The sequence below is a fragment of the Camarhynchus parvulus genome, chromosome 2 (genome assembly GCF_901933205.1).
Source record: "Camarhynchus parvulus chromosome 2, STF_HiC, whole genome shotgun sequence".
Classification (NCBI taxonomy): domain Eukaryota; kingdom Metazoa; phylum Chordata; class Aves; order Passeriformes; family Thraupidae; genus Camarhynchus; species Camarhynchus parvulus.
The window spans coordinates 46,319,818-46,336,591 of NC_044572.1; the positions used below are offsets into that span (position 1 = coordinate 46,319,818).

Here is a 16,774-nt window from a genome sequence, read left to right on the forward strand (position 1 = left end):
TTAACCTAATAACCTTGTCACAAATAGTAAGACTTCTATCCAGAATTCTTACTTAAAGGAATGCCTTTGATTTGTTTGTGTAAAACCACAGTATAGATTACAGATTCAAAGCTAACTTTTAAACGTGCTATTCAAGGTGCTTATTGAAAAGAACCTTACTTGCTTTTTCTGAGTGTAATTTGTTTGTTTTAACTGGAAGTGATTACCAAGCTGGTCTTTACATAAATATTTACAGCTTGACACTCTGCTGAAATCAAAGTCCCTGTTCATCACAGCACTGACACATGTGTGCTCATAACTTAGGGTTAATTGATCTGATAAATGGGTACTGAATATCTTTACCTTTGTGTTGCAGTCATGATGTTCTCTGCTATTGGCATATTATGCAAATCTTTGTGATTCCAAGGAATGTATAATTGGATATGTATTTTTTTCCTGGCCTTGATGTCTCATCATCCTAATATTATATACTACATATTATGTTTTTATTTACATCTCCATTCTGTTCTTAATTTCAAATGTCACAACCAGGAACTTCTAGTTTTCAGTTATTAATGCAACAACTGAATTTATCTGTTCTATCACATACTGTCCATACATTGTTACTAATGAAATTAGATTTCTCTGACCTCAATATTGGAACAAGTTTATTTTTTCAACTTTTGCTTGTGAAGTTGGGTTTTCATGACACTCATTAACCCCAAAACCATATTCTATGTACCAGTTTAGTTTGAAAATTCTCAGTTCGTGATGTGTTACCTTATTTTTAATATGATATATCATATTGCGGTTCATCTAATTTTATTTAATTTCCTTTTCTCTAATGCAGGGTTGGGAAGAAACTGTGGATGCTGCAGTCTCTTACTTATTAAGAACTTGTTTATCAAAGAGCTCCAAGGAGCAGGCCCTGACTCTCAGCAGCCAGTTGTCCATGCCCAAAGATACCAGCAGACTGAAGAAAAACATCACCCTCTTCTGTGATAGATTGGCCAAAGGCGGCCGCCTTTCATTGAGTACGGACTCAGCCACTCAGCCAGCTGCTGTCATGCCAGGTAAAGACATGAAGTTCATGAATGTTCAGAATCCAAAGTATTTATTTGCATATTAAAGCTAAAAATTTTGCGCGTTTTATTTTCTTGGCAGTTTGTTTTCCATTGATTGTGGGAACCAAACACTGTTGGTGTCACTGACAAGTAGAATGACTTAGGTAATAAGATAATTTGAAGTTTGGAGTTTTCTCATTCTATTCAACACTTACTGTTGCTCTCAAACGAAACACAGATGGTCACTGTTATACTGAAAATTCTTGACACGAATTTCTTTGCACTTTTCAATTGGATGTGTGCATGTGTATGTTTCTAATGTGATGGAAAAAGGAGGAGTGAAGAGTCCTGTTTTCTGGATAAAGAAATTAATATATTTGTATTAGTGGCTTTATGGCATATCCATATGATAAATAATGAAGTACTAATAACACTAAATAAATCTGTAACTTTAGAAAGTACTAGTTAAGTGGATGGTATCTCAAAGAAAGCATGAAATTGAAGATGAAACTAATTTGAGTGTGTATTATTTCCCATCTAGAATAAGAATGTGAGCAAGATTTCACAATAATTTACATGCCTGTCAAGGAATTACTATTTTTAAAAGAAATTTTATTAATGTCCTTTTCTGTATTCTGACTTTTTAGTTATAGTGGGAGCAAAGTTATACTTTTTCTATAGAGTCTGGAGTTTAGCGTCTTCGTACTGTTGCAAGACATTTTCTTCCTGCTATTTTTCTCCAGTTCGATAGATAGACTTAGTAAACATTAGATACTCCTGGTGACTTGGAAACAGGTATTTTTTCCCCATCTTACTGCTCCAGTTCTGGATTGGCTGCTTGTTCGGCTTCATAATCTCCGAAATGATAATATGACTATGGTCTTTGACCTCGGTGCCTTCCTTCTCCTACAGCGGTCTTCACATATGTAAGGAAAAGTTTGTATTTTATATATGCATCATGCTTAAACCTAGGAGTTTGTTATGTTGGCTGTATGGATATTGTTTTTGATAAAGATTGGAGTTATGCTAGGGGCAGTATCTTACTTATCAGTATTTTACTTTCTTACATTATGAAGAATTAAATTCTTGTTTAATATAATATGAATGGTCTGTACAATGTTTCAACAACTCAAAAGTCCTTGTCATATGCAGCCCTCCTTTTCATGTGCCACTATAAATGATCTGGTAAAACAGCTGCAGACTATGCAGTGGTAGAAATTCTATCAACATATATTAATTTACTTTAGTGTTATGCTGTTGTCATATCTGGAACCAGACTCACAGTCATGTGACATAAGGAAGGGAGGCAGAATAGGTGTCATATTGGCTTTACACATTTCTGCTAGTATTTCTTTGCAAGACTAACATATGTGCAAAGGGCATTTAATTTGTTGATCTTTGATTATATAACCATTGTTTTTCTTCTAAGAATTTTGAAAAGATGTGAATAGCTGCAGTTCAACTTTTTCCACCTAAGCTAATAAGGTGAATTGATTTAATAAAGAAATTCACTTCTTCCTATTTAGTTGACTAGTGTTATTGAGTTCAAGGAACTATGCAATTAGATTATGAGTCTGTTAGGAAAGGAGTAAAATTTGTAAATATTATAAACAAATTAGAAGAAATATCACTCTTGATAGTCTTTGCATTTACTCATTAACTGTTGAGAGAATATAGTTTTTGAAAGAGGCTGAAACTAAAAAATGTTATCTTAATTAATGAGAAGCTCATTACAGAGAAATACTTCTGTCAACGCTCAGAATAGCGTAGTATTTAAGTAGCTACCCTCCAGCAGGATATGCTGTGTGATTTGAAACTGTGTGTTTGTCAGACTGAGAAAACTTAGAACTTCTTTTAAAGGTTTTTCTGACACTTTTTAAACATGTTTGTCTTGTCATGTCACCTGTTCAGGTTTTCTCTGGCCATCTCTAACTTGGCAAGTAATGTGGTCTGTAAGAAGCAGATCTGTAGGCAGAAGGAGTTGAGGCTGGCAATGTGATTTGTATCTCGTCTTTGTTTCAGAACTAGCTCTGTGCCTGTACCGGTTCTTCATTAGCAGTTGGAGTGCTCTAGGTACATTCCTGGAATTCATTTGCCTGGTTAGATTTACTAAAAGAAATGAATTCCTGTGCTCAAGACCACTCATCAATATGAAAACAGTGCTGTTAGTGGGGATAGTAAAAAAAAATTTGACTCACTCTTGAGTCCAGCTAAAAGCACCTGTTGTCTCTACACATGGAAGAAATTGAGAATGGTGCCTTAATATAAAGGGAAACCAGTACACAAAATACCTGTGCTGTTGAGACAAGAGCTCCTGGATAATGCCTAGAAAATAGAGAAACTCCTTTTCCTAGCCCTTAAAGGAGAGAAGTGGAATAGGTACAGGAGAAGAGGTAAACGATATGTGGAGAGGGAGACTGAGAGTTGTATTTTTATCTGAGGATTTATGGTGCAGTACTGGATGGTAATGTAGGGGAAAGTTCTTCAGAATGTTTAAGCTCCAAGCCAAAGATGGTCCCATAATTATTCAGTAGGGTCATGAGCATTAGCTTGAGGATTTTGTTCAATACCACTTTTTCTTAAGCCCATTCTTTTTCTTAACAATGAAAACCTCTTTTTTCATAGTAATCAACTTAAAAAAAATTCTTTTAAAGTGCCTAGGACCCTTCTAGTATTGCAGCACTGTAGCAGTAGGCTCAATTTCTAGAAGTTATGTTTAATACATTCAAGATGGTGTACCCTGAAATCTAGAGAAACTGCCTGAAGCCACATTAAAAAGCTGATGATTATCTTGAAGTGTGTAATTATTTGAAAGATGCCTTCAAAAGTGGTTGTCAATATTTGTAGTTAATCCAAGAGTATGTTAGAGGTAGACCATGGTCTCTTCTGGATCTGGTTTTGTTCACTCTTTTCTTTAATAGCTTCACTGATGGAATATGGGCATGAATGTTAAAATTGTGGCTTTGCAACAAGCTTGCAGTAGTTTGAGGTATATTGAGAGAGCAATAATGCTGATCTTGATAAATTAGAGAAGGATCTAAAGTTATTAAGACAATTTCCAGTTAAAGCAAGAGCCAAGGACTCCAGCAAGTAATCTGACAAACTAAAATTTGAGAAATAATTCCATAAGCACTATTGCCATAGGATAGGCTTTTGGCGTTATATTGTGCCATCAACTGAGTAAAAGACAGCAATATGTTTCCACTAAAGGTGAATTCCAACTTTGGGTTGTAGTCATATGACTTTTAATGAGGAGATATGATTATTTCTTTCTATTCTTCATAAGTAGGATTCATGGGGAGCAGAATTTAAGGAAAACCTAGACAAATTGAATAGAGTTCAGTTTTGTTTCTTCTGAGGGAAAAATAAAGAGAAATTTCAGGAGGGACATGATAGTTTTCCAGTATGTAAGATGTTCTTATATGGGTGATTAAAATTTAATCAGAATCATTGGCTAAATATGATTATAGCTGTAAACCACATCAGGCTATATCATGTACTATGTTGCCTTTGGCAGTGCATAAATGGTTGGATGAGAGGAACAGTGAGGGGTTAAGGGCGTGGTGCCAACCCAAAGTGTGGGTCAGTGCCAGGGAAGTGCTTGGAAAGGTGCTGTAGACCACCCACATTGTCATGTATTGAGTTTAATGGGTGTGAGAATTTATAGCATAAATCCTGATGACCTGCAGTGAGTTAATTCTGTAGCTTTTAATGGTTTCTTATAATATCTGTGTGTTGTGTAGGATTGCTTTTAAAACCTTGATGAGTATTAAATGTGGATGTTTGAAGAGTTGTTTAGATGTCAGTCTGATTGGAGGTCTGTTTACAATATTGCTTCACCCATATTTTGGAAAGCTCGGTTAATCTTTGACTAGAATGCTATCCTGCTTTTCCTGTAATAGTTCCTGATAAGGTGTGCAAATACTGCCTATATCAAGGCTTTGTTCAAGCAAGGAGTTTTAAATTTAGGACCTTATTTTTCTTTAGAGCATCCTTTTTCTTCTGCCTTGTTTTTTTAAGTCAACTTCAGTATTTTTTATCTCTTGGCTTTATTAGGAGATCATTGTACTGTGTTTTAGCATGATTTACTCAGATAGTTAAGTATAACTGGAGCAGTAGAATAAACGTTATTTAACCGGAAAGTCAATTACTGATCTTCATCACTGAAATCTGTGGAATGCCAAAGACTGTCATCTGCCCAGATGGCTGAATCCTTAGAACTGAAATTATAAAGAAAGGGATGAATATTTTGAAATAGGACTTATAAATAGTGTTGTGTAAGTGTAATATTTGAAAGTTATATAAAAGTTAGAGCTAGAAGGCAAAATGACTGCCCATCTAGTTTTCCCTTTATGTTGCAATGGGGTTAAGGGATTCAGAACATCAATGACAGAGTTTATCTGAACTCATAAACACCTTGAACAATACCTTGATAGCTGTTATAATAGTTTAGTGTCATTGTTGGAAGGTTTTCCTAATGTTTGATATGTATGATTTTTCCTGCAAATCAGAGGGTTTTATTGTGAATATTGAAAGTGGAGCTGGCAGTTAACGATGTTATTTAATTGTTTGAAACTTTGAAATGTTTTTAGTACATTGCTTTAGTAACTTTTCTCTCATACTAATTGTGACAAAATGCTAGCATTCTTTTTATGAATGATTTTTAGTCTTGCTCTTTGTTTACCAAAGTGGAATACTTTTCCTTTAGCCTGTGCAGGAAGTATATTGTACTGTACTCTGCCCTATCTTAATTTCAAGACCCTTTTCTACAAATTTGTTTCCTAACCAGATGTTTCCCATTCTATATTTATACAGAATCAGCATGGTGGTGTTTACTTGACTAGATACTTTGTTTTCCTAGGTTTTTAATTTATCAAGTTGATTATAATTTTATTTTGTATAATAATGGTTCTATCATTGAGATTACCATTGAGAATGGGTAAATGCAAGCTTTAAAGGCAATGTTCTTTACCACATTAAGTATATATATGCATCCAGAATCTATATTCATACTTTAGAAGACAAATTTTTCTAGGGTTTCTTTTCCTTGCATAAGCTTATAAAAACCTGTTTTCAAAATCTTGTGGTGGTATTTTTGAGTGAATACTGCCCCTTTGAAAGCTGTTTTCTTCACTGGAAAACTGGGATGAAACAGAATGTGTCATATTCCTTAAGGAACTCTCTGTTTACATGCTATTAAACTTGGGGAGAATGTTAGTATTAATTGGAAAAACATGTGGATTTGAGATCCTGGCAGAGTAATATTAATCTATATATGAGAATTAGACATAAATATTACTGCAAGTTCTTAATACACTGAGTGTATCTGAAGAAAGACTGGTAATGGTTTGGTCTGAAGAAATAGGATTTTTGTAGTTGCAAGTTCTTCTCTTACACCTTTAATTTTGAATTTTTCATTGGTCATTAGTGGAAGAGCACATGCAGTCTAAGTCAAGTTCTCCAGCTTTAAGAGACTTAAATTCAGAATATCTTGAAAAATGTAGTGGCTTCTATTTGTACTCACAGAGGTTCCAGTCTGTGTTTGTAATGTTATCTTGGTAGCAATTACAACAACTTTTTTTCCCTGGAGAAGTTAGAATCATGTAGTTTGAATTTCAAGTAGCCTGAAGAAGGCACAGATACAGAAGTTGGCCCTGAGGCCCAGACAATGCTTTTGAACCACCAGCAGATACTTATAAAAATCATGTGAAGCTGAGATCTTTTTCTGTAGCTTACATATTGGGAGCTTGAGACCATGATGCATTGTCAGTTTTGTGTAGCCCCTCATGGGGTGCAAAGAAGTGTATGAAGACATGGGTTGTTTCTCGCTGATGTGACACTAGTCCAGTGCTGTTTATTTCTGCAGAAGACTGTAGTCCATAACGAAGTATGATTCTCACTTAAGATATTTTCCATATATTTTCTGTAGGAATAAAATATTGAACTACTTTTTTGTTTTTCCTTTAGTAACCCTTAAAATTAGATTGTTTTTAGATTGTTTTTTTTTCTTATTTTAGTTTTAATATATTGGGTATTCATAAAGATTTTTAGGACTGCTTAATAAATCTATGTAAGGAAGAGTATTCACAAAGGTTGTTGAAAGTACTTGAAAGGATTTTTTAGACCTGAGCACTGGTCAGTGCTGACTGATGAAACTGGTGGTCATTGACCAAATTAGATTCAGCATTTTACCCATCTTTATCATAGTACCCCTCACATGTTTCCACTATTCCCTACCTGCTTCCATTCAAGTAGCGTTTACAACAGTGTCTAAAGCACATTGGTAAGTATCTCTGTATTCAGGAAATATAAACCTTAGTCATAGTGCTTATTTTTCATTGAAAATCACTTTGTGAAGGACTTTTTTCTTAAATGTACCTGGAGGCTTTTACTACCCAAAGCACATTATAATGCGTCAATTAATTTCTTACGGATTTGTAGGCACAGGCCCTTAAATATGAAATTGACATTAAGTGACTTTAACTGTAGTAAGGCAAGCTCTAACTCATCTTTTCTAACTTCCTTAAAATCATACATGTGGATCAATTAAATAACTATGGATTTCCCTGGGAAAGTGGGTTGTTTGCAGTCAGTGAAAAAATTGTTTTAATATATAATATAAAACTGAACTCCTCACTTAAATAGAAAGACAGTAAGATTTTTTTACATTTGCTGGCTAAATTTATTTAATATATGTATATAAAGTGTAGCTATGTATTACTGAAGAATTGTACTCATTATTCTTCATTTTCTTAAATGCTCAAAACTTCTATTTACCTGTTTTGGAAGTTAATGTATATTTGCAAGTTGAAAAGTTGTGTACTACTTATATTGAAACCAAAACAGATCTATCATCACTGTATAAGTATTTTTGACATTCCCATATTTTTCATACTGCCTCAAAGTAAACATACATTTGGTAAAATGTGTACTGTCTTCTCCTTTTAGTTCTTCCTTCAAGTAAGGCTACCTGTATGGCTCCGATTCATTTTCTTCCCCCTCTGGTTTTCCTCAATTGTTTTCCGTATTTCTCCTCTCTACATTTGGCTTCATTGGTTTCCTTCTCCATCCTGTGCCCTTTGATGTCCATGCAACTCCATGCAGAGTCCTTGCACTGTGATAGCTGGAGCAAGTACCCCCACTACCCACCCAAGGGAGTAAATGAGTCTCATAGGGAGAGGCGGCAACAAAAGGCTAGGAAGACCTTTTCCTGGTCAGCTGTCAATCTGGGGCCCCCAAAGCAGTAACTGCAGGGAAAATCCTGTGGTATCAGTCTGGATCTATCAGGCAGGGAGATTTTTACAAGGTTTGACAAAGGCGTAACAGAGACTAAATCCATAAACAGTGCAATCATTGTGTGCTTCTGTGTCCAATTTGTGCAGCTCTGCATGGCTGAACTGTTGTGCCGGTTAAGCATAACTTTCTTCTCTACATCTAATTGCAATGATAATCACATAAGAATGATAAGAGCAAAGAAGTTGCTCTGACTCTTGCAGCCCTTGGCATTGTCATATGCTCCTGTTAAATTGTGTTGGGTGAGCTAACAATGAGATATGGTATATATACTCTATAATGGAACATGATACAATGCTGCAACTTTAATTCAACTTCTAGTTCTTCATGTTGAAAATATTTCTTCAGAAAATTATATCAGCTGTTCACAATGGACAGTTCTACCTTGATATAAAAGCCTAGAAATAAGTGAATAGTAATATATCAAACATTTTAAACTAATTGTTTGGGTTCTATTTTTGAGACTAAAATATGTCCCTTGTCCCATAAAGCTGATTTAGTGAAAAGGAAAGGGAGTAGCAAGTCATTAGGGAGAATTTTGGGAGAGCTTACAGCAACAAGTTTTTGTGGTTCCTGAAGAAAAGCTTAAGAACAGTTTAGTGGAGCCAGAAACTTGATTGCTTGGCTCTCTGATGTGGATCTTTACTCTTTGTAATTTCTTTCCATTGTAACTTCGTTAGCTCTTTAAAACTTTTATTTCTATTGCTTTAGTAACATCAGTCATTTATTTATGTGGAAAGGAAAATTGAACTATGCAAGAGATAAGTGATGTTCTTTAGGTCGTTCTGTAATACCAGTGTATAAACAGAGTTCAAATATGTCTTGCAGTCTTGTCTTGGCTACTAGTGCACTTTTTTTTAGGTGTTTTACTATTAAAACACAGATTAAGAGATTGTGGTGAGCCTAACAACACATTGCAGCCTGTTCTTACATCATTTGGCTTGGTTCAGGTGAGCACACTGAAAACGGGAACTCTGAATGTCAGACACGGGAAGAAAGTAGGGAACAATGTCTGAGGTGGTCTTTAATTTTAATTCACTTGGTCAACTTTCATCACCCTGCAGGACTCAAATGATATTTCCCCAAGTGGTTAATTTTCAGGGATTATATAAATAATGGTAAAGCATTCGAATATTTTTTTTAATTGAAATGAAAGCGCTGATAGAAAATATAAGCTTTTTTTTCCTCAAGGCAATCCAAGTTCCAGTGTTGTGAAAAGGGGAAAAATAAGATGGAAGAGTAACAAGACACATTTTTTTGTAGGGTTGTGAAAAGGTTTTTATTATGTTGTTTAGAACATCTCCCCTTCTCAATTGATATTACAGCTGGCAAAAACCACAGGGGAAAGGAGTACAAAGGTTAAGAAGGCTAAAGCAATAACATTTTTTAAAAAATGAATAATTTAAAGAGGAAAATGTCATGCATAATGAATAAAAAAGAAATCCCTCTTGAGATTTGGGATTCATTCATTTGTGGTTCTGTGAAATTTAGTTGGCAGTATTGCAATTTCAACTTGCCTCAACTAAGTAGAGTTTGGATCAACACATTAGTGCCTTGGTGTGCACCATTCTATTGCTGGCTCTTTGCGTCGAAATTAAATTTTAATATGTCCTACTTAGGTATAAGTGGTCACAAATGATTCATAATGTTGAGGTAAGCTTTTGGTGAAAATAATTGTCAGTTGAAAAAAATTCCCCTCATGGTCCTGGTTGTCACTGGACTTTATTTTCTATGTTGTTTGAAACCATTAGAGACCACAAGCAAAAATAAACTTCTAAAATCTGCATTAATAAGGTAATTGTTCAAAACAATGGAAAAAGTATTACTAATGGAGAAAAGTGTACAGTCTCTGACCTTCCATTTCAGAAGATTCAATAATAGCAGGTAAAAAAAAAAGTAAAGCTAAAATCTGGATAGTTATTTTTAGTGGCTACAAATATTGTAATTAAAAAAAATTATTATGCTATGTTATTAAAATTCGCCTTTGTTTTTATTTAAGGTATGATATTAATGAAGATTCAGTCTTGTATGTCTAGTTAGTCTTTGAATTTCCACATATCAGGTTTCTTGGTTCCTCTAAGCTTTTGTTTACTGTGATATTGGAAGAACAACCTATGAGAGCAGCTTATATGGTGAAGTGCGCTGGTATTTGTACATGAGCTGCAGGCATTTGAAGATCATAATTAGCTCTGCAGTTTGCATGACATTACTTTTCCTTTGCAATCCGTATCTCGACAAGACCACCAAAAAATTACTGGGGTTGTCTACTGTTCTTAAGTACAACCATGGCAAATCATCCATCCACAAGGAGTTATAAGCAGAGATAAGATACAGATGAATGAAGCAGGATATGTCAAGTGTAATGACTTAGTTTCTTCTGATGGGCGGTAGCATCCTTCAGTCAGCAGACATGCAACTGCTTACACATCAGGAGATGTTGTGGCTATTATTTCAGGTAGCACAATCCATTTATTTTTCATTTGCTATTCTTGCTTTTTTTGGCACATTTAGTTTGAGTAAACCCGATTCTCTTATGCTGCCATAAATTAGGTGCAGTTTTGCTGAAATTGCTGGTGTTACATTATTATAAACTGCCCTAAGCAAGTGTGACCAGAATCAGATAGTTGTTTGCATAATTATTTTTTTATATATGTTATCACTGAATTTGTCTTACAGCTCTTGAAGGTCTGTTTAATCTTTGGTTTAAAAAAAAAAAGTGAATGTTTGGTCTTCAGTTTAAAAAAATTAAAAGTGTACTTGAAGAATAAAGATATTAATGCTATTTTTTTCTTAAATATTAATCCATTTTAAAATGAAGGGGTTTGTGTATGTGAGATTGATTTCATCGTTTCTATTATGTTGGAATGTAGTGTAAGTAACAGGTACAAGTCTGTGGAACTCTGCGGTGAATTAACAGTGTAAAACTATATGTACATCACTAACACCATTTACAGTGTATTTGCTCTTCCACATTACCATAAAGGAGTCCAATAAATCTAAACCTAGTGAAAAATTCATATTTTATACATGCAGAACTGATTTTTCAATTACTTCAGACTTTTTCAGAGCCTAATCCAAATCCTGATGAAATCTGTGGGAGTTTTTCCATAGACTTCAGTAAGCTTTGGCTCAGGCCCCCACTTTTCAATTTTTCAAACAGATTTGCCAAAAATCTGCAGAAAGCCAGGCACTTGGAAAGTTTTTACTTGCAAAGTACAGCTGGTTTTGAGTTGCATACAGGAAAGTTCCCAGTGCTTTTCTGAAACAAAAAAAAATTAGTTTTAGAGGTCTTTTAACTTTAGGTAAAAGGGTGACTTTAACATTTGAAGCTGAAAATTTCCTTGGGTCTCAGTCTAAGCATGCCAAATTGTACTAGCAGATTGTTTTTAAAATGAGTAACTGTATGTTAACAAAGCTTTAAACTGCAGTTTGAATATAACTTCAGCAAAACTTTTCTTGGGTTGTGAGTTTCAGAGAGCCAGGGATGTCTGTACTAATAAATGATTTCTCTTTTTGTTTTGGTGTTTGGGTTTTTTTCTTTTTTCCTTTCTTTTTTCCTTTCTTTTTTCCTTTCTTTTTTTCTTTCTTTTTTCCTTTCTTTTTTCCTTTCTTTTTTCCTTTTTTTTTTTTCCTTTCTTTTTCCTTTCTTTTTTTTTCCTTTTTTCTTTTTTTCCTTTCTTTTTTTCTTTCTTTTTTTTTTCCTTTCTTTTTCCTTTCTTTTTTCCTTTCTTTTTTCCTTTCTTTTCTTTCTTTTTCCTTTCTTTTTTCCTTTCTTTTTTCCTTTCTTTTTTCCTTTCTTTTTCCTTTCTTTTTTTCCTTTCTTTTTCCTTTCTTTTTTTCCTTTTTTTTTTCCTTTCTTTTTCTTTTTTTTTTTCCTTTCTTTTTTTTTCCTTTCTTTTTCCTTTTTCTTTTTTTCCTTTCTTTTTCCTTTCTTTTTTCCTTTCTTTTTTCCTTTCTTTTTTCCTTTCTTTTTTCCTTTCTTTTTTCCTTTCTTTTTTCCTTTCTTTTTTCCTTTCTTTTTTCCTTTCTTTTTTCCTTTCTTTTTTCCTTTCTTTTTTCCTTTCTTTTTTCCTTTCTTTTTTTTTTCCTTTCTTTTTTTTTCTTTTTTTTTTCCTTTTTTTTCCTTTCTTTTTCCTTTCTTTTTTTCTTTTCCTTTCTTTTTCCTTTTTTTCTTTTTTTTTTTCTTTTTTTTTTTTCCTTTCTTTTTTCTTTCTTTTTTTTTTTTTCCTTTCTTTTTTCCTTTCTTTTTTTCCTTTCTTTTTTTTTCTTTTTCCTTTCTTTTTTTCTTTCTTTTTCTTTTTCCTTTCTTTTTTCCTTTCTTTTTTCCTTTTTTTTTCTTTTTCCTTTCTTTTTCTTTTTTTTCTTTTTTTTTCCTTTCTTTTTCCTTTCTTTTTCCTTTCTTTTTTCCTTTCTTTTTCTTTTTTTTTTCTTTCTTTTTTCCTTTCTTTTTCCTTTCTTTTTTTCCTTTCTTTTTCCTTTTTTTTTTTTTTTTCCTTTCTTTTTTCTTTCTTTTTCCTTTCTTTTTCCTTTCTTTTTCCTTTTTTTTTTCTTTCTTTTTTTCCTTTCTTTTTTCTTTTTTTTTTCCTTTCTTTTTTTTTTTCCTTTTTTTTCCTTTCTTTTTCCTTTTTTTCTTTTTTCCTTTCTTTTTTTCCTTTCTTTTTCTTTTTTTTTTCCTTTCTTTTTCTTTTTTTTTCTTTCTTTTTTTTTTTTCCTTTCTTTTTCTTTTTTTCCTTTTCTTTTTTTTCCTTTCTTTTTTCCTTTCTTTTTCCTTTTTTTTCCTTTCTTTTTCCTTCCTTTTTTTTTTCCTTTCCTTTTTTTTTTCCTTTCTTTTTTTTCCTTTTCCTTTTCCTTTCCTTTTCCTTTCTTTTTTCCTTTCCTTTTTTCCTTTCTCTTTTTTCCTTTCTTTTTCCTTTCTTTTTTCCTTTCTTTTTTCCTTTCTTTTTTCCTTTCTTTTTCCTTTCCTCTTTCCTTTCCTCTTTCCTTTCCTCTTTCCTTTCCTCTTTTCTGCAGTGGAAAGCTACACTGCAATTAAAGAATTATTCCCTGAGGTTAGCTGCACTAATTTGAGAGAGAGCTCTTGAACTTCAGGGAACATGTTACCCAGCCAGCTCTATCTGGTGATGTAGGGTGGTTTTCAGTTCCTCTGGGTGGTTGGATCCCAGGCTTGGAGGTAGATGTGATTGGACATGCTGGGTTTTAGAGAGCATGAGACACAGCCAGTGCCTTGGCCAGCATCACTCATACCCTTGCATAGCAGCCTAAGGATTAAATAGTGCCATTTTAAGGCAGCATCTTGGGTTGTGAATGACAGTCAATGTTCCTCAGTAGCTACATTGTGAATTGCACCCCCATGGTCTTGATGGATTTTTCTTAGGGAGAAAAAGGGTAGCATCTTGAATCTAAACGCCTTACATTGTTACAAAGTTGTGTATCATCAGTATTAAACTTGCAGATTTTTCTTTTTATTTTTCTGGATTTTTAAAGAATGAGAGCGTGTTTAGGACTGTTATGTTTTTTGTGAGCAGTCAGCTTTTATGTCTATTCATGAGCTTGGTATCAGTGGCTCAGCTAATGTTCACATGGTAAATGAAGGTCCATAAATTGATGTTTCCCTTGCCCCTGTGTTTATTCAGACTTGCCCATCCCTAAAACTTTGATCTGGTATCTGAGCTGGAAAATGTCATCAAATCAAGCATATGCAGTGCTTCATGACTCTGGCAGATTTAAAAAATTTTTTTAAATAATGCTTTTTTTCCTAGTTGTGTCCTGGCTGAAGCACAAAGACTAATGATAACAAGGATGCAAAAGGATGGAGTTCATAGACTTGAATCCTTAGGGTTTTGTTTACACTCAGTTACACTTTGAGGCTAAGACGTTGCTTACCCTCTACTAATTAGAATATTGCTAAAGAACTAATTAAAAAGTAATGTGTATTTAGCTATATAATGCTAAAGCTTTTCTTTTTAGGATTGTAAAATCCTTCAGCAAACTGGTAAAAACTGCAAGCTTGATGAGTTTCATGCGATTATCATGGTAGGCTGCATATCTGGTGGGTGTTTGCTGCATGTTCTAAGTGCAAATACCACAGCAGGGTGCTTTGCCAGGAGCTCTGTCTTTTGATGAAAGATGTACTTTATTAATTCTGACCCTAACCAAAGCTTGACTTATTCCACTTTAAGAAAACTAGTTAACTGTAAATTAGAGATATCACCAAAAAGGGTATTACTTCAAAGTTGGGAAATAATTAGGGGGATGTTCCACTGTTTTAATTGAGTTTCAATTTTAATGACTTACTGTCTTCTATGTAACAATAAACAGCTGTGCCACACTCTGTGTTTCAAAGAACATTTACTCAGCCTTTAAATTTACCATTAGAGATCAAAGAGAAGGTCTGATGTATATGGATGATGAAGGATGCCTCAATTCAAATGGATGGGTGAGCAGAAATAGTACAGCTAGAGGTAATAAATATTATGAACAACCTTTTTAATGTAAGTTATGTGGTGCTGAACTATATTAAATTTTATGGCTGCATTGAGAAATCTTTTGTAATTATCTTAAAACCCTATCAGAGTATTGATAGGCATGTGTTTCTTCTAGCATTTTTTAAAAATAAACTTTTCAGTCAAAACTGAGGGTTTTTAAAGTGAAAATGATTGCTGGTGACATTCTTGAAACCAGCTTATAAATAAATGGATGCTTGAATTACATATAGGGGTTTGTGGAGGACATTTCAGGTTAAAATCTTGTTGAATGATCGGACTTTCCAATCTTAAAATCTATTTAAATAGATATGAATTACTTGGTTTTATTTTCTCTAAAATGGAGCAGGTTTCTTGTAACCAGAGTAGTCATTAGGGGTATAAGGTTGCTTTTCAGAGATGCTTAAATGAAGTTATGAACTGACATTCTCATTTGAACCAGGTTGTTAATAAAGCATGGAACAATGTGACGGGAGTTATGCAGGAGATTTCAGTTAGCGCAATAAATTATGTTAGATATCCTGGGTCTGGTTACATTTTACCAGAAAGTTCTTGAGTTGAGATGGAGGAGATTCTATGGAGTAATGTAAAATAGACTCCAGCCAGATATGATGAAGTAGTTAAAGATGTTAAGATCTAGAAAAGGTCATATAATGTGTTACAGACAGGGTTTTCTTATGCTCCTGTGATTACAAGTCCTTCTGAAAGTAAGACAAGTTCTTATGATGCCTTTGGCAGTAAACATCTGCCATGTTTCCCTACAAAGGAACTGTATTGGCAGAATTAATACTTTGCAATTATATCCGATTCTGAGGAGAAAAAATGAAGCAGTTGTGCTTGGATACTTCATTTAATTAGTTATCAAGGGGAAAATGCTTGTTGTACAATTTTACAACAGATTTCTCAAATATTTTCAAATAAAAAATACTCATGTCTTTGTTGAAAAGAGCCTTGGTTTTGGTCATTTTTGCAGCACATTAAAACCAGTTTTCTTCTAGCTTAGTGTGAAATTGATTCTCAAGTGGATAAGTTGATTCTCTCTGGCTATTGAATTGTATCTACATGACATCATTTTGGTTAGTGTAGTTACACTGTATATTATAAACCCTGTGAAGAAATAGAAGAAGTGTTCAGTTATACTACTCACAGTTAATCTACTATGAATTTGGGTCCATGGTATGTAGAAGATACTCCTTCCAGTGTGTACTTTGTGATTCACTGTAAAATACGAAGCTTTTTTTGTAACATATTGCCAAATCAAGAAAGCACTTCATTTGTTGGGTCAAATCATTCTTACTTAATGCAGGTATACCACTTTAGCAGGTAGGATCATCAGTGGTTGGAAGTAGGTGTTAAGGGAGTGATAATCATTCGTTTGCAGACCCGTGGTAAGGTTATGCTAAGGAGAGCTTTATTATGCCTGGCACATTTGCTAATAAGATGATCTTTGTTGTGGATGCTGTTTATGATGTTATATTTTTGTTATTTGAAGAATTTACCTTAGTAGAATGAAAAAAGAATAGTTATAGTGGTATATACCATTAAGACTCACCATGGTATGCTGCTTTAAGAAATTCTTGGCAGGCGCAGAAGTCTGGTCCGTTCTGAACAGTGAAATAATTGCTTTGATCAACAAGATAAGGATGAAATACTGGCCCCATTGAAGCCACTGGGAGTTTTGCCATTGACTTAATTTAGTCAGGATTTCTCCTGTTTACTTGACAGTTCTCTGTTACTGTTCTAACATGCGTGTAGTGTTTGGTAACCTGACTTAGCAGAATGCATGAGAGTGAACCCTGAAGTGGACTTCTTTTAAAAGAACCTTCAGAGTCTGAATTCGCATCAGTTGGGGTTTTTTCAGTGTTTGGACAAAAGGAAGGTACAGAAGCTGTGGTTTTGGGTTTTTTTTTTGTTTGTTTGTTTGGGTTTTTTGTGGTTTCTTTTGTGTTTTTTTTT

General features: G+C 33.9%; 1 protein-coding gene across 3 annotated transcripts in view; it reads left to right on the forward strand.

Moving 5' to 3' along the window:
• Positions 1 to 16,774, forward strand: part of BBS9 (Bardet-Biedl syndrome 9) — a 287,736-nt gene that overhangs the window by 142,930 nt on the left and 128,032 nt on the right. For all 3 annotated transcript variants that reach the window (XM_030943560.1, XM_030943558.1, XM_030943559.1), the window contains one exon: positions 830 to 1,052. In XM_030943560.1, the coding sequence (XP_030799420.1) occupies positions 830 to 1,052 (223 nt within the window). The remainder of the gene's footprint in view (positions 1 to 829; positions 1,053 to 16,774) is intronic.